This window comes from Callospermophilus lateralis, chromosome 18 (assembly GCF_048772815.1).
Source record: "Callospermophilus lateralis isolate mCalLat2 chromosome 18, mCalLat2.hap1, whole genome shotgun sequence".
NCBI classification, from domain to species: domain Eukaryota; kingdom Metazoa; phylum Chordata; class Mammalia; order Rodentia; family Sciuridae; genus Callospermophilus; species Callospermophilus lateralis.
The window spans coordinates 16,655,221-16,678,734 of record NC_135322.1 but is presented as its reverse complement, the minus strand read 5'-3'; the positions used below and the strand labels follow the sequence as shown (position 1 = coordinate 16,678,734).

Sequence of the window (23,514 nt, the reverse complement as noted above, 5' to 3'; positions counted from 1 at the left end):
GAGGAGGAGGAGGAGGAGGAAGAGGGGAGAGAGTGAGAGGGAGAGCAAAAGCAAGAGAAGAAAGAGAGAGCAAGAGCAAGAGAGAGAGACAAAGGGAGAAGAGCAATAGAGAAGGGTCCGGCAGGAGGGAGTTTTTTATAGCCCAAATCTAATGGGGTTTTGGTCTGCAAGCTGCCTTATTGGCATACAGTGATTGGATCATACAGTAATGTCATCTTCTGCGTTTAGGCAGATGGGGCAGGGGCTAGATGTGGGTTTTCATTGCACCAGAGGCGTGAGGGTCGCGTGTTCAGCCTTGAGTGGGGTTAAGTGTTCAGACTTGAGCAAACAGGTAGTAAAGGACCAGACAGAGCGGGGTTTGAGTGCGTGGGTTATCCTGCAGCTAACATTCCTTCAGCCTGCCCTGCAAACAACATAGTTCAGCCTGTCCTGCACCTAAAAAAAGGGATCACTATTACAGTACTGCACCCCAGGAAATCCGTGTCCCAGTACCTCCTAGGCCCACTAGCCTTCCCAGGCATCAGTCACCAGGGAGTGGCAAAGCAGAGGCTAATCTCTTGAGATGACTTTTTTTTTGGGGGGGGGGGGGGCGGGGATTGAACTCAGGACCACTGGACTGGTAAGCCACATCCCCAGCCCCATTTTGTATTTTATTTAGAGACAGGGTCTCACTGAGTTGCTTAGCGCCTCGCTAAATTGCTGGTGCGAGGTCTGAATTTTGATCCTCCTGCCTCCGCCTCCTAAGCCGCTAGGATAACAGGTGGGCGCCTAGCCCGAGATAACTTTTGAATGGTGCGCCCTCAGCCTCTGCACCGCTCCGAACTACATTTCCCAGAAGGCTCAGCGGTGCGAACTACCTTCCTAGGCAAACTTGCCCTCCTCTTCCTGAGGCTCTCCGGTTCCTACCAATAGTAAGAAAGGGGCGGAAAGTAAAACCCATGTCAAACGCACTGGAGCGGCCTTCTTTGGGAGCCGGGGTTGGAGGCTGATGCAGGACTCAGGCCTTCGCAGTGTGTTTCAATAAAGTGTGCAATCCTTTCTGGTGGCCGCAGCTAATCGCTGAGAGGAATCCTGAAACACGGAACCACCTTGTCCACCTCTGGTTACCTTTCTAACTGTGTTTCCCAGAGCACTACTCGGCATGACCTCCTTCTCGCGGGAATTCAGCCTTAAAGTCACGCGCTGGCGGGACCCTGGGGGCTTCACCAGCAGCTAATCCAGTGCTGTGGGGTGTTTTACTGCCTCGAAAGCTTGGGAGGCCTGAGGTGAGGATCTCCAGAGGAGGGCGGGGCTGGAGCTGAGGCTTGTCTTTGTGCCGCGGAGGAGTTGAGGTGGAAATTGTGTGGTTGTTATTATGTGTGTGGTAGTTTCTGAAGAACGATCGTGTGGTCTTAACAGACTGTTGAGTATTTCCGTCTAATGGTCACACGGAGTGGAGAACCTGCTGCGTGAGAGAGAGACATTAGGACCGCGCGCGGCATTGTGTGCGGATCCTGGGCGCTCGTGACTGGCTGGGCGTTTCGGAGTTGTCTCCTCTGTAGTGTATGATTGTGTGACGTTGTGGGCACGTGCAGCAAATTACAGGTGGGAATACAGATGCAGACTGTGTGGTTGTAGTTGTGTGTGTGCATGTGGTTAGTGTGTGATTTTGACTCTGACCAGGGTACAGGTGAACCTGTCTGTGACCGCAGATGTAACTTTGAGTGTCCTCTTGGTAAATGTGCGGTTGTGCCTGTGGGACCTTTAGAGACTCTGGGTGTGTGGCCTGTGGTTTGGGGAGTGGGTTTCCTGTAACTCAATGGTACCTCAAAGCACTATACTCTAGTTTTAGGACTTAATATGCATGTTATCATGATACCCCTTGTCTTTTATTATATTAATTTATTTGTTCAAATGTTCTTAAGAGTATTTCATATTAGATACAATAGTTCATTCAGTTTTTTTCTTCTCCTTTTTTTTTTTTTTTTTTGGCGTGTTGTGTAGTATACTGCATTTATTCATCCCTGCTAATAATGGAGGATATTTGAGCTATTTCTAGTTTTTTATTTTATAAACAATGCTGCTATTACCATACTCTAGGCCAGAAGCTTGTCTCTGGGGATCCAACAACTCTGGTCTAGCCACACACCCCAAAAAACAAAAGGAGAAAATCATGAAAGAACTTTAATCAGTGTAGCTACACTGAGAAGACAACAGGACCGGTGTCCTTTGCCCTGTCTTTAAGGGGCTGACAGTGACTTTGGCGTTTTATAAAAAGGTAAATGAGGGCAAGGTTTGAGAGTTAGATAACTGGAGGCTTTTCAAAAGTTGACAGAGCATGTGGTCTTGATCAGACATGGTCTGGTCCATCATTATCCCAGGACAAGGCAGAACCTTATCTAAAATCTGAAAGTTACTGTTTCACATGGAGGGGAGCTAACTTCAATTCATCACAATATATGTGTTGATCAGACCCTGTTCCTGGATCCAAGGTTACCACAAGCAAAGGAGATGGATGTGAAATAGAAACAGAGATGCCAAGTCTTTAATCCTACTTTTAGCCACCCATTGGACATCTGCAGGCAAAAGTAAAGAGTTTAAATCCTTGTTACACTACCACTAACATTCTTTTACATAGGGTACACATGCTTGTTCACCAGAGGAATTGCTTCATCAAACGATATTTTGCACTTTACCAAATGGTGCAAAATATATACCAAAGTGAATGCACACATTTACACTTGCACAGCAATGTTTAAAACATCTTATTGCTCTGTTTTCCCATCAAAACACGGTTAAAGCTGTGTTTAAAAACAATTTTTAAAATTTTTATGAGTAGATATATAGTAAATTGGGTAAATTTTTTAAAGGAATATTTATTGACCATTGTTCAGCGGTACTTGCAATAAAGTAAATAATATACATTTGGTAACATTCTGATTACTACAAAGTTATTTTCTTGGCTTGTGTTGAACCAGTAATCCGAATACTGAAAAGACTGAACCTACCTACATGTAAGGAATGATTTGGGATAGAGAAAAATATGCAAGTCAAAAAAAAATTTAGATTAAAAATTTTGTCACTCATTTATGTGAGCAGGTTGTAAATTGCCAACATCTCTAGTCATGTGATCAGGTTTCCATGAGCCAAATCTAAGACATTCCATGAATTATGACCTTTTATTACACAGATTTCAACTTTAAAAAAGGAATGGCTAATTAAAGGAACCCTTAAAATGTCTGCTTAAGTCTTGGTAATTAAGACAAACTAGGATTTGTCTAGTTTACTTGTCTGGGTGCCCAAGTTGTTGAGTAATAGTATTTTTTCCTTTCAAGAATTTTGCAAATAAAACTGTTGCATTAATGTTACTATAGATGTAGATTTAATGTGGCTTTTTCTTTTCTTTTTTTAATGTTTAATTTAGTTCTTTCCTCTTTTTTTGGTACCAGGGATTGAACTTGGGGGCATTCAACCACTGAGCCACATCCCCAGCCCTTTTTTTTTTTTTTGTATTTATTTTAAGACAGGGTCTCACTGAGTTACTAAGGTTGGCTTTGAACTCGAGATCCTCCTGACTCAGCCTCTTGAACTGCTAGGATTACGGGTGAGTGCCACCATGTCTGGCTTATGCCACCATGCCTGGCTTGTGCCATCACACCTGGCTTATTTATTTTCCTTTTTTTATTGGCACATTATAATTATACATAACAGCTGGATTTTTAAAATTTGTTCTAATTAGTTACAGATGACAGTAGAATGCATTTTGACACATTTTACACAAATGGAGCACAACTTCTCAATCCTCTGGCTGTACATGTTGCAGAGTCACACCAGTAAGTGTAATCATACATATATAGGGTAAAAGTAATGTCTGTCTCATTCTATCATCCTTCCCATCCCCACAGCCCCACCTTGTGGCTGCTTTTAATTATCCAGTTTAAACTGTCCAGTTAACTATAGAATCATTTATTCAACCTGAAGGGTTATGGTTTCAGGAAAAATTTCAATTTAACTTGAAGTGACTTATTTCTTAGGTTGCACAGAATGATGGAATCTCAGGAACATGGGTTTACCACCCATGGTTTTTGTTTTGGTGAATGTTTTAAAAAATAAAAACCAACCATTATGTAAGCATTTTATGTACGCATGTGCATGTGTATACGCACACACACACAAAAACAAAAACCCCAGAATGGTCCTTAGGCATATGAGTTAAAAACAAGTTCTGAGTAATGACTGGAAAATTTCTCCAACTTTTAGAAAAGCATAGGAAATATACCATCATATCAAATGTTCTTTCCTGATAAAGGATGCAACTAAAGAAAGTTTTCATTTGTTCAAAGTAACTAGTGCTATTGATGCAAAACAAAATAAAATAAAATAAAACCCAACAACTGCCCCAATACTACTTTCAAAACCAATATATCAAACTTGATTTTCATTAGAATGTAGTTATTTTTTCATACTAGTAAAGCAAAAACCAAAACCCATATTTTATATATTACACATATGAAAAACAATACAAACAATTATTGAGCTTCATCTTCTAGACAAGAATGTCAAGTTAGTCTCTCTTAATAAAAAATCAATTATAATTTGAGGACACTTCATATTTGCCTCTTTTGCCAGCACCAGGGCTGTCTCATCTGAATCTTTCCATTTCATGAGAAACATCAGTTCTCCACTGCTGTCTGTGGGACCAGTTATTTGCTCAGGATCAAGACCTCTGGCAAAGCCTCTTGGTTTGTCATTGGCTTCTCTTTTCTTTTTGGCTTGCTATCATCAGATTCATTGTCAGGTAAAGATTTTTTTTAGGGGGGTGCTGGGGTAGCACGCTCGCCTAGCATGCGTGAGTCACTGGGTTCGATTCTCAGCACCACATAAAAATAAAATAAAGATATTGTGTCCACCTAAAAATCTTAAAAATAAATATTAAAAAAAAAGTTCTTTTTTTGGGTACCATTTTTTTTCTTTACAAGCTTTTTTTTTAATATTTATTTTTAGTTGTAGTTGGGTACAATACCTTTATTTTGTTTATTTATATGTGGTGTTGAGGATTGAACCCAGGACCCTGCATGCACTGGGCAGGCACTCCACCAGTGAGCCAAAACCCCAGCCCCTCTTTACAAGCTTTTTGAGAATTAAGAAATGTGTCAGTTCTGAACAATCTAAATTTTTTTCAGGTTCCCAAGTATTGTCAGCATCTCTAAATCCCTTCCACTTCAGAAAATAATTCCTTCTTTCCATTTATGACACATCCAATCTAGTATTTTTCCTATTACAAATTCTTCAGTCTCTATCTGTCAACTTTTTTTACTCTTTCAATTCTGTTTCTTTCCCATTTTTTGCAATGTAGTTTTATTGGAGGCCATTTTTTAAATTGCAGACTTAAAGAGCTATCTTTCACCACCAATGCTCCAGGTCTTAGATCTCTGCACCTCCGCATAAATGTTTTTTACATTGGTGCTTAGCAATCTCTTAGATCAATGTTAAGAACTTTGCCAAGATCCCACATGGGTCCCTTGTGATGCCTCTTCTGTCATTTCTCATTTACAATCACTCTTCAGAATTCTTTCACCAGTAGGTTTTTGTTTTTTATTTGATTCTAAGGAATGAATCCAGGAGCACTTTACCACTGAGCTACATACTCTACATACTCAGCCCTTTTTATTTTTTATAATATTTTTAGTTGTTGATGAATCTTTTATTTTATTTTATATGTGGTGCTGAGAATCGAACCCAGTGCCTCACACATGCTAGGCAAGTGTTCTACCACTGAGCCATAACCTCAGACCATACTCAGCCATTTTTAAATTTTGAGACAGGGTCTTGCTAAGTTGCAGATACTGATCTCAAACTTGCAATCCTCCTGCTTCAGCCTGCCAAGTCCCTGGGATTTCAGGTGGACTTCACTGCACCAGGCTTTTTGGCGGGTGGGATTGAAATCAGGGGCACTTGGGCACTGAGCCACATCCCTAGTCCTATTTTTTAATATAATTTTTAATAACTTTATTTTATTTATTTATCTTTATGTAGTGCTGAGGATCGAACCCAGGACCACACATGTGCTAGGCAAGCACTCTACCACTGAGCTACAACCCCACCCCTATTTTGTATTTTATTTAGAGACACGTCTCACTGAATTGCTTAATGCCTCGCTTTTGCTGAGGCTACTTTGAACTTGAGATTCTCCTGCCTCAGCCTCCCGAGCTGCTGGGACTAGAAGTGTGTGCCATCACGCCCGGCTAGCATATACTCTTATGCCTGACTTATTTTGCTCTATACTTGTTTTGTGAAATTCACAAATGTTAAGTGTAATTGTACTTATTTCTCATTGCATTTGGGAATATATTGTAATATATTAATTGATTACACTTTTGATGGATATTTTAGTAGTTCTGAATTTGAGACTATTGCCCATTATTTTCCTTCAATGAAAAGTCTACCATTTTTTTGTTGGGCAAATACTTAAAAGTAGAATTGCTAGATTATATGGTGTTCCATTTTATGCTCAACCCAGCAATTTATGAAAGTTCCAGTTGATCCACATACTCTCCATTATTTGGTATTATAATCTTTTAAGTATTCTGTTCATTGTGTAGTTACATTTTATAGTAGTTTTAATTTGCATTTCCTTGATGCATAAATGATGTTCAGCACCTTTCTCTATGTTTATTGGCCACTTGGATCTCCTCTTTTTTTTTTTTTTTAAAGAGAGAGTGAGAGAGGAGAGAGAATTTTAATATTTATTTTTAGTTATCGGCAGACACAATATCTTTGTTTGTACATGGTGCTGAGAATCGAACCCGGGCCACACGCATGCCAGGCGAGCGAGCTACCACTTGAGCCACATCCCCAGCCCCTAATCTCCTCTTTTTTGAAGTGACTGTTCAGGTAATCTTGTTCACTTTCTCCTTTTAAATTTTTTTTTTTTTTAAGTTTTAGGTGGACACAATATCTTTATTTTACATTTATGTGGTGCTGAGGATCAAACCCAGGGCCTTGTGCATGCTAGGCAAGCGCTCTACCACTAAGCCACAACCCCAACCCTCCTTTTTTAATTTTTAAAATTTAATTTTCAGGGCTGGGGTTGTGGCTCAGCAGTAGAGTGCTCACGTAGCACGTGCGAGGCCCTGAGTTCTATCCTCAGCACCACATATAAATAAATAAATAAAGATACTGTGTCCAATTACAACTAAAAATAAATATTTAATTAAAATTAATTTTCATACTGTGAAAATGCTATAAAGAATTCCCATATACTCTTCACCCATCTGCCTACACAGTACAATTGTGAAAACTGAGAAATTTATACTGATGTAAATTTTTTAACTAATTTATTGAACTTATTCAAATTTTAAATTTTGTTAATTGTACTTTTCAATTCCAGAAACTAATCAAATAAACCTATTGGTTTATTTTGTCTTGTCCCATTAGCCTTCCATATCTGACATAGTTGTTTAGCCCTTATTTATTTGTTTGTTTGTTTGTTTGTTTGTTTGGTACCAGGAATTGAATCCAAGGACACTTAACCGCTGAGCCACATCCCCAGCCCTTTTTATGTATTTATTTATATTTATTTTGAGACAGGGTCTCACTAAGTCGCTGAGGCTGGCTTTGAACTTGAGATTCTCCTGCCTCAACCTCCCAAGCTGCTGGGATTCAGGCACGTGCCACTGCCCCCAGCTAGCCCTTTATATCTGTTATGAAGATGATTTTGAACAATATTGGCCAGTTATTTGGTAGACTTTTTTCCTTTCTTTCTTTTGTTTTTAATTATTGCATACTTCAGCTTGTGGCCTGAAAGTCAAAACCCTTTGAGATAAAAACATTTCTGTCCTATAGCTGGCTCCTGAAATCCTGGACATTTTTCATATTAGAGGCAGGTTAAAAAATAAACTATTTTCTTATAAACCTGTTTCCTTTTTGAAGTAATATTTCTTGTTCTGCTTATCACTGGCGATGTTTGCTGGGCTTGTCTACCGACATTTGATCATTTGCTTTTTATCTGTGACATAAAAGATGATCTGAGGATTGGAGTGAAATTTATAAACTGACTAGCCCAGAGTCTAGCTCTTGACAGCCACTCACTTAATAGAAGGAAAATTGCAGTCTTCCATCCAAAAGGCAAAACATTCAATAGATTGTAAGAATAGAAAGTTCTACCTGGTTGAGGTGGCTTGTGCCTGTAATCTCAGCAGCACAAGAGACTGAGGCAGGAGGATCTCAAGCTCAGACCAGCTTTGGCAATTTAGCAAGGCCCTAAGCAACTTAGCAAGACCTTGTCTCAAAAATAAAACATAAAAAGGACAGGGGAAGTGGCTCACTGGTTAAGTGCCCCTGAGTTCAATCCCTGGTTAAAAAAAAAAAAAAAAAAAAAAGAGAGAAAGTTCTAATTTTTAGGGGGAGGCTATACATAAGTATATATAATTTCTCTTTCAGTTATAAATAACAGAAAAACCAAAATGAAAACACCCTAAACAGTAAAGACTTTAAATATAATACAGGAATTGTTTTTTATTGCTACTACAAATAATTACCAAAACCAATTCCATGGGTCTGAAGTCAGTGGGCACAGCATTCATCACTTGAGTCTTCTACTCAGGGCCTCTCTACTAAAATCAAGGTATCAATTGGACTGTCCTCTCATTTGGAGGCTCTTGGGAAGCTTTGTTTTCAAGTTCGTTAGAAGAATTTAGGTCCTAGAGGTTCTAGGACCAAGGTTCCCATTTTCTTGATATGGTCCCCTTCATCTTCAAGACAACAGCAGATTGAATTGTTTTAGTCCTTCTAATGGAATGCCTTTTTCAATTTAGGCTCATCCTTCATATTTCCTTATGGTTAAACTTAAGACTATGCATTTTTGGCAAAAAGATCACTGAAATGGTGGTGTTCTTCTCAATGTGTTGTATCAGAGTTATGTGATATTGTATTTTGGTATTAATAGTGTTTCTTGGGGCTGGGGTTGTGGCTCAGCGGTAGAGCACTCGCCTAGGATATGTAAGGCACTGGGTTCAATCTTAAGCACCACATAAAAATAAACAAATAAAATAAAGGTATTGTGCCCAACTACAACTAAAAAAATTTTTTTAAAAATAGTGTTTCTTTGATCACTTGATAAAATCACCTCTATTCCCATTGTCTTAAGTAATATCTTGTGGGGAGACAGACACTTCAGGACTGTGCAAAAATCTTATTTCTCATCATGTTTTTGCTTATTAATTTTACCCTCAATTTATGAATCTTACCTATAAGAACACTATGATATTTGACTAATGGTGATTTCTATCAATCCTTCTACATTTAATCTGAATTTTACTGTAAGGAAGGACTATCTCTTCCTCGTGTATATTTAATTATTTATGGACTCTTGGATATATATTTTATTTTATTCTCTGAGTTTTATTCCATTATTATCATTATTCATTTTGCTGCCCAGAGTTTAGCCCATTTTGGCCTTTAGGAGTTACTCAAGTTTGATCCTGTGTCCTTTCAATGCATTTTTAAAAAATGAGCATTTTCTTACTTTCTAGCACCATTCACTATTCAAAACTTACCTGGTATTTTCCCTCTTCCAGCCCTGAAATCAGCAATTTCTTCATGGACCCCTAATTTCTTTTATTGGAGAATAAATTTATAAACCAAGATTCTGGGCACTTGGTGTGCCACTGCTGGATTTCAGTCAGCAGAAAGAGCTAAACATATATATATATATATATATATATATATATATATATATACATACACACATGCATACATACATATATATACACACACACGTAAATATATGTGTATGTATATAAATTTTGCTACATGCATTTATATCTGGTATACATATATATGTGTTTGTATATATATGTTTGTACATTATATATGTATTTGTTGTTCTTGTTGTTCTAGAGATTTAAACCTAGAGCACTTTACCACTGATCCCTTTTTATTCTTCTTTTTTGGCCGGTGGAAGGGAAGTTGTACCAGGGATTGAATTCAGAGGCACTCAACCACCTGAGCCACATCCCCAGCCCTTTTTTTTTTTTGTATTTTATTTAGAGACAGGGTCTCACTGAATTGCTTAGCACCTTGCTTTTGCTGAGGCTGGCTTTGAACTTGTAATCCTTCTGCCTCAGCCTCCTGAGCCTCTGGGATTACAGGCATGTGCCTCTATGCCTGGCTTTGTTGTTCTTTTTGATATAAGGTCTCGATAAATTGCTTAAGACCTAGTTAAGTTACTGGGGCTGGCCATGATCCTCCTACCTCAGCCTCCTGAGCTTCTGGGATTATAGGCATGTACCACCACACCTGGCTGTTTATATATTTTAAAACTACAAATTCGGGCTGGAGATGTGGCTCAAGCGGTAGAGCGCTCGCCTGGCATGCGTGCGGCCTGGATTTTATCCTCAGCACCACATACAAACAAAGATGTTGTGTCTGCCGAAAACTAAAAATATTTAAAAAATTCATTCTCTCTCTCTCTCTCTCTCAAAAAAAAAAAAAAAAAAAACAAACAACAACAACAACAACAAAAAACTACAAATTCAAACCCATACCTTCAATTCCAATTTAAAAATCACAAGTTTCTGTCAAGAACAGTAAAGTATCTGAAATTTGACCCTGCGTGTCAGCTAACCAGTTAGTATGACACAGTTTCACAGATGTTGGCAGAAGACATGGGACTTTTGGGTCAGTAATATTATTTTGTTTGCTTTTCTGGGTTTCAATTATCGTGTGTGTGCGTGTGTGTGTGTGTGTGTGTGGTGCTAGGGATTAAACCCAGGGCTTTGTGCATGCAAGGCAAGCACTCTACCAACTGAGCTGTATCCCCAGCCCTATGGGTTTCAATTACCTTAAATCAAGACCTGTTATCCCGCAAATCCTCTTAAACTATATAGGATTATTTTTTCTTGTTAGGACTTGGGACCTAATCATAATAACCAAGCTTACTGAAAACTGTTTTTTTTTAATGTGTATTTATTTTTTATTAGTTTTTAAATTTGTTTTAATTAGTTACACATGACAGTTGAAAACTGTTGACTTACTTTTAGGAATTAACCATGAAAACTTTGACTTACTTTTAGGAATTAACCATTCAGAATTTACACAGGGTACAAGTAAAATGATACACACACAGGATATATATTATAGCATTGTTTATTATAGTGAAAGACTGGAAATAACCAAAGGATCATTGACTACAGATGAGTTGAAAAATTAAGATATGTTCATTCAATGAAATGCAATGTGATTATGAAGAAAATTACATATCATAATATGTACTAGTTGGGATTCATTTTTAGATATATGAATTTCAACCAGTAAAAATAGTGATGTCTATAATAGTATGTATAATATACTATAATTAGAGTAAAAGAATTTTATATCCTTGTATATGTGTATGTTTGCATGTATACAAACATATATTCTTTAGGCCATCTTTATCTTGCTGAAATCCTCCTGTTGTAGTCCAAATAGAACTGTCTCTTGGGAGTTGGGGGTGATAGGAGATTTGCCCATTCTTCTCATTGATAGCTCTCAAATGTTTGTGTGGGGTGAATAGAGAGGAGATTTTCATTCTGGGAGCTTTGAGGCAAGTGGGATCTCATGTCTCTCCTTTTGCCTTTCCCAGCTCTACCGCTTTCCAAAAGAGGAACCCAGAGGTCTTTCAACAAATATCAAAGCCATGGCTCAGGTGAGATGCTATTTCCTGTTGCTCAGATAGAAACATTTTTACCTCTAGCACATAGGAACATTTGCTTTCTCATCTTGGTGCTTTTTATTGTTTTTTAAAAACTCCTTTTAGACAGTCTAATTGTAAGTAGTGCCAAAGTGTTCTTACTCTTCTGTAAAAGAAAGGGTCTTTAGTAGGCCAGTTTAAAATTTTTTCCATTGTTGGTAATAGTTATAGAAAAAAGAAGTGGCTACATAATCTTGTTTAATTTTTATACTCTTAAGTTGTAGATAACAGTTAGGCATCCATGTTTCTCTAAAGAACGCTAAAGAATTTTTTTTTAAAAAAATTTAATATTTATTTTTTAGTTATAAGTGAACACAATGTCTTTATTTTACTTTATATGATGCTGAGGATTGAACCCAGTGCCTCATGCATGCCAGGCGAGCGCTCTACCTCTGAGCCACAACCCCAGCCCCTTAAACAGAATTTTAAAATGGAATTTTCATCAGAAAATGGTTTATCAATCATTCTTTTTATAGTTTGAGCTGTAGATGGACACAGTATTTTTATTTTTTATTTATTTATTTTTATGTGGTGCTGAAGATTGAACCCAGGGCCTCACACTGTGTGGGAAGTGCACAACCCCAACTCCTCATCATTTTTTTAGTTGAAAAATTATTTAATGTAAAAACAGTCTGACTGGGTTGGGGTTGTGGCTCAGCTGTAGAGCGCTCGCCTAGCACACGCGAGGCTCTGGGTTCAAACCTTAGCACCACAAAAAAATAAAATAAAGATTATGTCCATCTACAACTAAAAATTAATATTAAAAAATTAAAAAAGGGCTGGGGATGTGGCTCAAGCGGTAGCGCGCTCGCCTGGCATGCATGCAGCCCGGGTTCGATCCTCAGCACCACATACAAACAAAGATGTTTTGTCCGCCGATAACTAAAAAATAAATATTAAAATTCTCTCTCTCTCCCTCTCTCACTCTCTCTTTAAAAAAAAACAAAAAAAACAGTCTGACCCAAAACCAGGTGCAGTAGTAAGTGCTTGTAGTTCCAGCTACTTGGGAGGCTGAGGCAGGTAGATCACTTTAGAATAGGAGTTCAAGATTAGTCTGGGAAACATAGTGAAATCCTATCTCTTTAATAACAACAAAAGTCTGGCCTAGATCAGGTTTAATATTTTTTACATTTTTTTACCAGTTCCCCCTTTCAGGACCTGAGCTCCATTTCCTCCTAAACAATCCAGTACCCTTTATAGTTGCCTCTTTTTGCTGGGGTGGGAGTGGGGGGCGGGGCGGGTAATAGGATTAAACTCAGGGGCACTCGATCACTGAGCCACATCCCCAGCCCAATTTTATATTTTTAAATTTAGAGACAGGGTCTCACTGAGTTGCTTAGTGCCTCGCTTTTGCTGAGGCTAGCTTTGAACTCATGATCCTCCTGCCTCAGCCTCCCAATCTGCTGGGATTACAGGTGTGCACTACTGTGCCCGGGCACAGTTTCTCCCTTTTTAAAACAATGTTTACATGCTCCCCTACTAAGTGCTCCAGCATTTCCTATCTCCAACTTCTTCCACAAATCCTGATAGTACAGAAATATGTTCCTCATATTGAATTAATCTAATTTGCCTGGACACTTGAATGGGAAAGAAGTGAGTAACTAAGGCACATAGAGAGAAGCACTAATTATCTCCACAAACCTTGGTTTTCCAGTAAGAATTTTTGTAATGGTTTTGTTCACCTTCAGTCTTAGTACATGGCAAGATCTGCTGGTTTATGAGATTTTTAGGTTTGGGAAAATAACTGCTGATTGATTAAAGCTCTAATATTCCAGTATGCATCCATGAGATACCGATATCAAATGGGATGTGGTAGCACATGATTGTTATCCCAGCTACTTGGGAGGTAGAAACAAGAGGATCACAATTTCAAGGCCAGCCTCAGCAACTTAGCAAACCCTGTTTCAAAATAAAAAATAAAAAGGGCTGAGAATGTAGCTCAGTGGTCTAGCGCCTCTGAGTCAGTCCCCAGTACTGGAGGGAAAAATTGATAATACCATTATGTTAATCTGGATCATCCACCATCATTTTTCTATAACTCAGGAACAAGAGGGACTTAAAATTGGACAGTGGATGGTTAATATCGAGCCATTGTCAAGGAGGTCTTTAAAGATCACTTCTGGCCTAAATTTTTAAATGAAGGCAAAAAAAGTTAATATTTATATCCTTACAATATAATATTATTCTGTGAGAAATAAATATACTTATAAAAGCATTTATTGTAACAGTTCTTATGATAGTAGCATCAGGATGAATTAGTCTTAAATTATATGAAAATTTAATTTTCTAAAAATATTTTTAAAGCCATTTACATATGTTTTCAAGTGAAGTAAAATGCTTCCAGTCCTGCCCCATCTGCATTTAACTTTTTGTTTGTTTATTTGTTTTTTTGGTATGAGAGATTGAATCCAGGGGTGCTTACCCACAGAGCCACATCCCCAGCCCTTTTTAATATATTATTTAGAGACAGGGTCTTGCTAAGTTGCTTAGGGCCTCACTAAGTTGCTGAGACTGGCTTTGAACTTGAGATCCTCCTACCTCAGCCTCCCGAGCCACTGGGATTACAGACATGTGTCACTGTGCCCAACTTCAACTCTTGAATATGGTTTAATTGCTGTCTTTTGATAAATTTGTTATATTAATGATCCCTCAATTCACTTCAAAATAAAAAGGGACATCATATTCCCATATTTTACCTTTCATTTTTCCTGACTCTGTTAAGGAAAAACAGAGTCAGGAAAAAAGCCTGACTTTATTTAAAGCCATGATAACATTAAATCATGGCTTTAAATATCATTCTCACTGGGCATAGTGGCACATGCCTGAATCTCAGTGGCTCTGGAGGCTGAGGCAGGAGGATCACAAGTTCAAAGCCAGCCTTAGCAACTTAGTGAGACCCTAAGGAATTTAGCAAGACCCTATCTCAGAATAAAAAATAAAAAGGGTTGGGGATATGGCTCAGTGGTAGAGTGTCCCTGAGTTCAATCTCTGGTACCAAAAAAGAAAAAATTATTCTCTATCAAGCCATCTCATGGCTTTATTTTAATATACTCTTTCATTTTCCCTGGGGTTAATTGTTTCTTCTACTACTTGTTTAGTTGTTTGTGTTATAGCTAAGAGTTCCCAGTATTGTTGCCACATGCCACAGTCAATAAGTTTTCTATCAGGAACACATCAGTTCCCTTTGAACATAGAAACTTCTTCCCTATTCCACTGTCTCCTACTCCCATCTGATCTAGTTATTCTCTAGACCTGTGACACAGCTTTCCTAAGACTTTCCTTTTATCACTTTCCCTGGATCCCCGCCCCCATACACTCTGTCTAGTGTTCTTTACCTGTTTCCTGAATCTCATGTCATCTTTTTCAGGTTGACTCCTTCATTTTGGTGGAATATATCCTCCAGTAGTTTTCCTAGGAAATTGTATTTGAGTCCTTGTATATCTAGAAATCTCATTTTTAAATACTCAGAACAGAGTAGATAGTTTGGTTTTAGAATTCTAGGTCAGAATTTATTTTCTCCCCCAGGATATTGAAGAATTGTTCTTATTATTTCTTGCTTTTAGAGTGTTCTTGAAAATTCCATTGACCCTCTGATTCTTGATGCCTTTTATATGACCTGCTATCCTCTGGATGCTTTTAATGTTCTGTCTTTATCCCTTATTCTGAAATTTTACTCTTACCTATTTGAGAGAAGGGGAAGAAAATGAAGATCACACAGTATTCATGATTTATTGTATGTCAGGTATCATGCAAGGCATTGTGAACACAATTCCATTAATTACAATACTCATCTTGGCTGGATTTTTGTATCTTCCCACCCTTGTTCAGATGATAAAAATATCCCACTAAACAGAGAGTTTTGTCTGGAGAAAATAGAATGACATGGAAGCACAATATCCTGTTGTGCTTATTTTTTACAGTCCTCTATATGCATCCCAGATATTCATATGCTCACTGAATTTCACTTCTGCTACCTTAATCTTTTTCTCCTACACAAAACACTTCTTTTTATTAATCAAGTCATATACATGGTTGTTGTTCCAGGAGTCAGTGATGTTCAGTGATGTATCCATAGACTTCTCTCAGGAGGAGTGGGAATGCCTGACTGATGATCAGAGACATTTATACAGAGATGTGATGTTGGAGAATTACAGCAACCTGGTTTCAACGGGTAAGGACATCTGTCCATAATAATTCAGATTCTGCCCTTGGAAGGTTTTTTTCCTCCAGTATGAAATGTTCTCCTACCTTTCATAGACCAGTTGGAATCCTACATCCTTTCTTTGATCCTTCCTATAATGTCATGTCTTTCTTTACAGTGAAGGGACTAGACTTGAAATCTGAGACAATTCTCATTCTACATTTGTCTCATTACTTCTTTTGTAAGCAGGACATTCCATTTCTAAACCAAATGTGATCTCCTACTTGGAGCAAGGAAAGGAGCCCTGGTTGGTTGACAGAGAGCGGACAAGAGGCCAATGGCCAGGTAAGTGAGGCACAGCAGGTAAAGATCCAGTTGGTTAGTGGAGAGACTCTTCTTTGACATGCTCTCTGAGAAGCTTCCCTCAAAATCTTTAGTCCAGCTGTGCAAATGCATAAGCTTTCAAAGAAGGTTACCTTTTCCCCTTACATAACTCATTTTGTCTGCTTTTCTGCTCATTAGCCAGTACTCTCTTCCACCCTGTCTAATGATATTCCTTTCTGTCCATATTTTGGATCCAGTTTCTTCCCAGCTTCTCATCCTCTTGTATTTAGTCTTGTAAAAACTCACTGTTTCCTGAAATACATGTTTTCCTATATTGCCAAATGTCACATTCCTCATGACTAAAATACTCAGGGTCACTCCAGGTGAACTGGGCTACGTGAAATAACCACACAAAGACAGACAAACACCTTTTTCTTTGAGTCCTGTGACAGCTCCTCTGACCTTAAGGGTCCACAGAAAGAGAGAGAGAGAGAGAACATGCTGAACCCTTTTATTGAGAAGAAGCCATTCAAGTGAGGCAAGGGGTCAAGTTTCAGGTTGTTGAGTCTAGCTTCCTGACATCTGCTGTCAGCAGATTGATTGACATCTAGGAAGGCCACACCCAAAGGCAAAGCAAGAGAAGGGGACACACAAAGGGTGTTTCCATGGAACATTCTATTCCCAAACAGGGCAAAGGGTTAGTATTACAAAGGAATAGGTGAATTTAGCTCCTGAAGACACACCTTCTATTTCCTAGGGTGGTACAACGCCTAAGTCACCAGGAAATGTAGTAATCAGAGCCTCTTGCTTCAGGATGAAGGCGTGGGTCATTCAGAGTGGCTTCCCACAACCAAATACTTATTTTCTTTAACTATTTTTTCATTTTGGATCTAGGAGCTCCAAATCTTTACTGATTCAATCATACTTTTAACCAGTATTTACTGTTTTACTAACGTGTTGCAAAAGCAGGGGCAGGTTTGTATGTGTTAAGCTCAAGATACTAATTGGATATAGCATAAATGTCATATAGGCAATTTAATACATAAGTCGAGGTCAAATCAGGTTTGGAGATTTTGGAGAGCCTTCACTATAGAAATATCCAGCATTATACTGGATAAGATAACCTAGGGGCATGAATATATATTAAAGGCAATGACAGCACCCTTAAGTGCCCCAGTGTCTAGAAGTCTACAGAATACAAAGGTATGGCAAAGAATTGTAGGTTGAGCAGTTGGGGATAGAAGCCAAACTCATGGGAAACAGTGTGCCATAAGGAGTAGATATTTTAATAGTTTCTACATGCATTTTTCTCATATAATTCTTGGATACATGCTCTCTCGCTCCCCTTTTTTTGTGGAGGGGTGGTACTAAGCATTGAAACCAGGGATGCTTAATTATTGAGAACATCCCCAGCCTTTTTTTTTTTTTTTAAATTGTTAGCTATAGGTGGACCTAATAAATTTATTTTATTTATTTTTATGTGGTGCTGAGGATCGAACCCAATGCCTCACACATACTAGGCAAGTGCTCTACCACTGAGCCACAACTCCAGCCTTCCCAAGCCCTTTTTTATTTTTTATTTTTAAGACAGGGTCTGAGTTGCTTAGGGCCTCACTAAGTTGCTGTGACTGACTTTGAACTTGAGATCCTCTTCAGCCTCCCAAGCTGCTGGTATTACAGGTGTGCGCCATTATGCTTGGCATTTGTTTGTTTATTTTTGAGAGTCTTACTTTGTTACCTAGGCTGGGTTCAAGTGATCCTCCTTTCAAGTAGTTAGAACTACAGGTAAATGCCACTACACTTGGCTTAGTTATTTTTAATACTTTTGTCTTTTAACTAGAGTAAAAAAGCAATTTATATTCTACTGGTATATTATTAGAGTCTTCTAAATATGACTGTTTGTACCTTTATAGTGAGTTTTGTATTTTCACATTGTGAATGTCCTTTTGTTTCTATTTGGGAAAAAAAAAAAATCTCTTGGCATTTCTTTTCTTATTTTTTCTTATTTTTTTATTCTGATTTATTATATATGACAGAGGAATGCATTGCAATTCATATTACACATATAGAGCCCATTTTTTCATATCTCTGGTTATATACAAGGTATAGTCACACCATTCATATCTTCATACATGTACTTTGGATAATGATGTCTTTCTCATTCCACCATCATTTCTAACCCCATGCCCCCTCTCTTCCCCTCCCACCCCTCTGCTGTATCTAGAGTTTGTCTATTCATCCCATGCTCCCCCTCCCTACCCCACTATGAAACAGCCTCATGCTGGTTGTTTTAATGAACCATGATTATAGCCATTATTTATCAGGTGGTTAGTATGTGCCCAATACTGTTAAAACACTTCATGAACTAGATTTCTTTTTATTGTCATGTTTTTGTTGTTGTTGTTGTTTTTGTTTTTTTGATAGAGAGAGAAGAGAGAGAGAGAGAGAGTTTTTTTAATATTTATTTTTCAGTTTTTGGTGGACACAACATCTTTATTTTATTTTTATATGGTGCTGAGGATAGAACCCAGCGCCCCGTGCATGCCAAGGCAAGCGTGTTACCGCTTGAGCCACATCCCCAGCCCCTTATTGTCATGTTTGTTAAGATATAATTTACATATGGTACAATTTGCCCTACTTAGTTTTATAGTTATATGAATTTTGACAACACAAATATGAAAAAATGACAACATATATGGATGTACAGTACTACAGTCAAGATACATAATATGTTACCTTGTTCCCCTTCACTTCCTTTTTTTTAAACAAATAGAGAAATTAATTTTAATATATTTTCATTTAACCCAATGGATTACCAACATAATTTGCTAAGAAAATAATTGTTAGTAAGATATTTCATGTTCATTTTGTTTATCTTAGTAATTCTTTGGAATCTTATGTCTATTTAACACATACCATACCTCAATTTAGACTAGACACATTTCAAATACTCAGTAGCCTCATGTAACCAATGACTCCTTTCTCCATCTTTTACCTTTTGGTGAGAGATATGCAGTAGACTGCATGATGAGTCCCCTTGTTATGTATTATTTTTTGTTGAGATTCATCCAAAAGGGACATCAAAGATATGAACTTAAAATATACAAGAGTAAAGTGAGGTGCTTTATTCTTCCCTATAAGATTCTATTAGACTGTGAGTTGGTTTCTTCATGCTTTTGGTGGGAATAACTTCAGTTAGGTGGCCTTCTCCTACAAGGTTTTCAAAATGGCTCTCTCTTATGTCACCTCCTACCTCTCCAAGTCTAGAGAAGGAAAGGTGCTTCACAAAATTTGTTGGTTTCCCTCAATCTTACCCTTACCTTTTTAAATACCTTATTAAACAATTTTTACCCTGATTAATCTTTTTCATCCTTGAATCTTGAATAATTTTTTTAATTATAAGAGAGTAAAATATACTCATATCACAGGCAATGTATATATACATACCAGATTAATTATATATTAAAATATAATGTATAAAATGCTAAAACTTTTAAAGAAAATATTTGTGGACTTTGTGAAGAGAAATGGAGAACAAAAAACTACAAAATAAACAAAAGTCTGAAAACTTAGATATTTTTGTGTAAAAATTTATCAAAAAGGCTTGAAAGAGACTTGAATTGTATTACCAGTCATTTTTGTTTATTTAAGATTCTTAGTTGGCATCCATTGTCTTTTAGAGCTTGGTATATGTTGTTCCAGGATCTCCTAGCTTTGAGAATCTGGGTTGAAAAATCTGCTGAGATCCGAATTGGTCTTCCCTTATAGGTAATCTGATTTTTCTCTCTTTAGGCCTTTAAAATTCTATCCTTATTTTGTGTCCTAGGCATTTTTATTATAATGTGTCTTGGTGTAAATCTTTTGTAGTTTTGTATTTTGGGTATCCTATAGGCCTCTTGTATTTGATATTCCAGTTCATTCTTCTTGCTTGGGGAATTTTCTGATATTATTTCATTGACAAGATTGTGCATTCCTTTGGTTTGAGTCTCTGAACCTTCCTCTCTCCCAATAAATCTTAAATTTGATCTTTTGATGGTATCCCATAATTCTTGGATATTCTATTCATGGTTTCTTACCATCTTCACTGTGAGGTCAATTTATTTTCAAGATTATATATTTTGTCTTCATTGTCTGAGGTCCTGTCTTCCAAGTGATCTAGTCTCTTGGTGATGTTATCTATTGAGTTTTTTAATTGGCTTATTGTTTCTTTCATTTCAAGGGTTTCTGTTTGTTTGTTTGTTTGTTTGTTTGTTTCAGTATCTATATCTCTTTCTTGAAGTAATCTCTTGCAACCTGTATCTTCATTGAAGTGATTGATTTTTTGCCTGTATCTGCTCACTTAAGTCATTCTTTAATTCTCAAATCATTTCAGTTATTTATATTCTGAACTCCTTCTCTGACATTTCACCTACTGAGCTATCTGTGGATTCCATTGTTGTAGTATCTTGATTTGTTTGGGGGCACTTTGCTCCCTTGTTTTTTCATGATGTCTATGTAGTTTGGTTCCTGGTTCTGTGAAGTGGTTTTGACATTTGGGTCCATTGGGTTTAGTCTGGAGCTTGGACACATGGGGGCCCTGGGTCCTGGATTAACCTGGTTTTGGCTTCCACATGAGTAGGCCTGGGAGCCCATAGCATGGGAGTGTTTTTGGAGCCTGGGTACATGTGGGCAGTTCTTGTGGGGACAGGCTTGCAACCTGATTATAAGGGGATGGGCCTGAGTTATTAGTCTTTGTGGGCCAGCTTGGAGCCTGGGGTCATAGGACTGGTCTGTTGCTGGGGTGGGCCTGGAAGTTGGGTCCATGAGGGTGCTGGTCTGTTTAATTGGTCTGCATAGATTGGCTATCACTTGGACTGGCCTAGAGTCTGGGCCTATGTGAGTCAGCTAGAACCTGGGGCCACAGGAGTTAGTCTGTCAATGATGTGGGGGCTTAAAGCCTTGTGCCAGTTTGGTGCTGGGATTAACTGGGACAGACCTATTGTTACCATCTGCAGTAAAGTCAGATACTCAATTTGTTCCTTCCCTGAAATGTTATCTCTGTCCTGTTTCACTGCCTGGGCTTTGCAAAAAGGTGACATGGGTAATATAACACCATCTTCCTATCCTCTTCAGTGTATCTTTTTTCTTATTTCTAAACTTTACCCAGCTATTATAATCTTTCATCTTGATTGCCTAGAAATTGTGAGGGTATTTTCAGACATGTCTAGTTGTTCAAATTGATGTTTCTGCAAAGGGACAAACACCAACAATTTCTATTCTGCTAATAGTTTTTATTGTCTGTTTTAAGGTTTTATTTTAGCTATCATGACTCTAACTTGTAGGTATCTCACATCATTTTTTTCTAATAAGTTGCTTATTTTATCAATGCCATGTCTCTTAGTCTTACTGAGAATGTGGTAAATAGTATTCGTTTCTGATCTGTCCTCTATTTTATCATGATCAGATTTAATACCTCTATCAAAAAAAGTTTCAGTGTGATACATTGCCATATAATTTTATGTTATTTCAAGCTCTTTTCCTTATTTAATTGAGAATGTTATTCCACAGTAATATTAATTACCTACTATGTGCCACATATTTGACAGTATTCCTGTCTGATCTCCCTACTGTCTTCTTTTTCATTTTTTTTAAATTGTTGATAGACCTTTATTTTATTTATTTGTTTATATGCAGTGCAGAAAATTGAACCCAGTGCCTCGGTATGCAAGGCAAGCACTCTACCACTGAGTCACATCCCCAGCCCCCCTCCTGTCTTCTTTTGTCATCCATTTTTTTTAAACTTCAATTTAATTCACTCATTTTAATTGAAGTTTCATTCTTCCCAAATAATAAAAATGTTGAGTGAGTGCTTTCGTGTTTTCTTTCAGTCCTGGAATCAACATGTGAGACCAAGAAGTTATTTGTGAAGAAAGAAATTTATGAAATAGAATCAGCCCAGTGGGAGATAATGGGAAGACTGACAAGAAATGACCTTCAGTGCTCTAGTCTCACAGATGATTGGGATTGTAATGGCCAGTTTGAGAAACAACATGGCTCTCAGGACAGGCACTTCAGTGAACTGATAATCACCCATGAAGATGTGCCCACTTTTAGTCAACACCCGTCCTTTACATTACAGCAATTTATTAATAATAAAGAAAAATACTGTGCAACAAAAGAATATAGAAAAAATGTTAGACATGACTCTGAATTTACTACACATCAAATAATTCATACCATTGAGAAACCCCATGAGTGTAAGGAGTGTGGCAAGGCCTTTAGACATCCCTCAAGACTTGCTCATCATCAGAAAATTCACACTGGCAAGAAGCCCTTTGAATGTAAAGAATGTGGGAAAACATTTATTTGTGGCTCAGACCTTACTCGACATGACAGGATTCACACTGGTGAGAAACCCTATGAATGTAAGGAATGTGGAAAGGCTTTTAGTAGTGGTTCCAACTTTACTCGACATCACAGAATTCACACTGGAGAGAAGCCTTATGAATGTAAAGAATGTGGGAAAGCCTTTAGCAGTAGTTCAAACTTTACTCAGCATCAGAGAATTCACACCGGAGAGAAACCTTATGAATGTAAGGAATGTGGCAATGCCTTTAGTCAGAGTTCACAACTTATTAAACATCAAAGGATCCACACAGGTGAGAAACCCTATGAATGTAAAGAATGTGAAAAAGCTTTTCGTTCTGGATCTGACCTTACTCGACATCAGAGAATTCATACTGGTGAGAAACCCTATGAATGTAAGATTTGTGGGAAAGCCTACTCTCAGAGTTCACAACTTATTAGTCATCATAGAATTCATGCTGGTGAGAAAACCTGTGAATACAAGGACTGTGGAAAGAACTTTAATTATAGTTCACAACTTATTCAGCATCAAAATCTGTACTGGTGATAAACCAGAATGTACAAAATGTGTGGGAAGGTTTTGATTATGGCTCAAAACTTTTTGACTGTCAGAGAATTTATCTTTCTGATAACTGCTCCGTACATAAGAATGTAGAAACATTTTATTTATTAACTACAGCTTATTCAGTCGAAGAAAAATCATGCTGGAGATATAGAATATATTTTGGAAGCTTTTTAATAAAAATTCATTTTTCATTTGAATTCAGATTATTCAGTCTAGTAAATATTGAAAAAAAAAAACCACTTGACCTTTCTGATATTCTTATACATCATAGAATTCATGCACATATATAATCCTGTGATTTTCATTTTCTTTTTTCCTTTATTTCTATAATTCTCGCATTATTGATATTTTAATCTATCTTAAATTTATGACTATAAAGATGTTTTTACATCATGTTTTGTAAACTGCCTTTATTTTTAAAAATATCTC

The 23,514-nt window shown here is 37.5% G+C and overlaps 1 protein-coding gene and 1 pseudogene across 1 annotated transcript; one reads left to right on the top strand and one right to left on the bottom strand.

Moving 5' to 3' along the window:
• Window positions 1-968: 968 nt before the first annotated feature.
• Window positions 969-23,237, top strand: Znf566 (zinc finger protein 566). Its single transcript, XM_076837720.2, has 5 exons — window positions 969-1,265; window positions 11,603-11,665; window positions 15,755-15,881; window positions 16,101-16,196; window positions 22,043-23,237. Exons 2-5 carry the CDS (start codon window positions 11,657-11,659, stop codon window positions 23,065-23,067), a joined length of 1,257 nt encoding a protein of 418 aa, XP_076693835.2. The 5' UTR covers window positions 969-1,265; window positions 11,603-11,656; the 3' UTR covers window positions 23,068-23,237.
• Window positions 4,509-5,351, bottom strand: LOC143383321 (chromobox protein homolog 3-like; annotated as a pseudogene).
• Window positions 23,238-23,514: the final 277 nt, after the last annotated feature.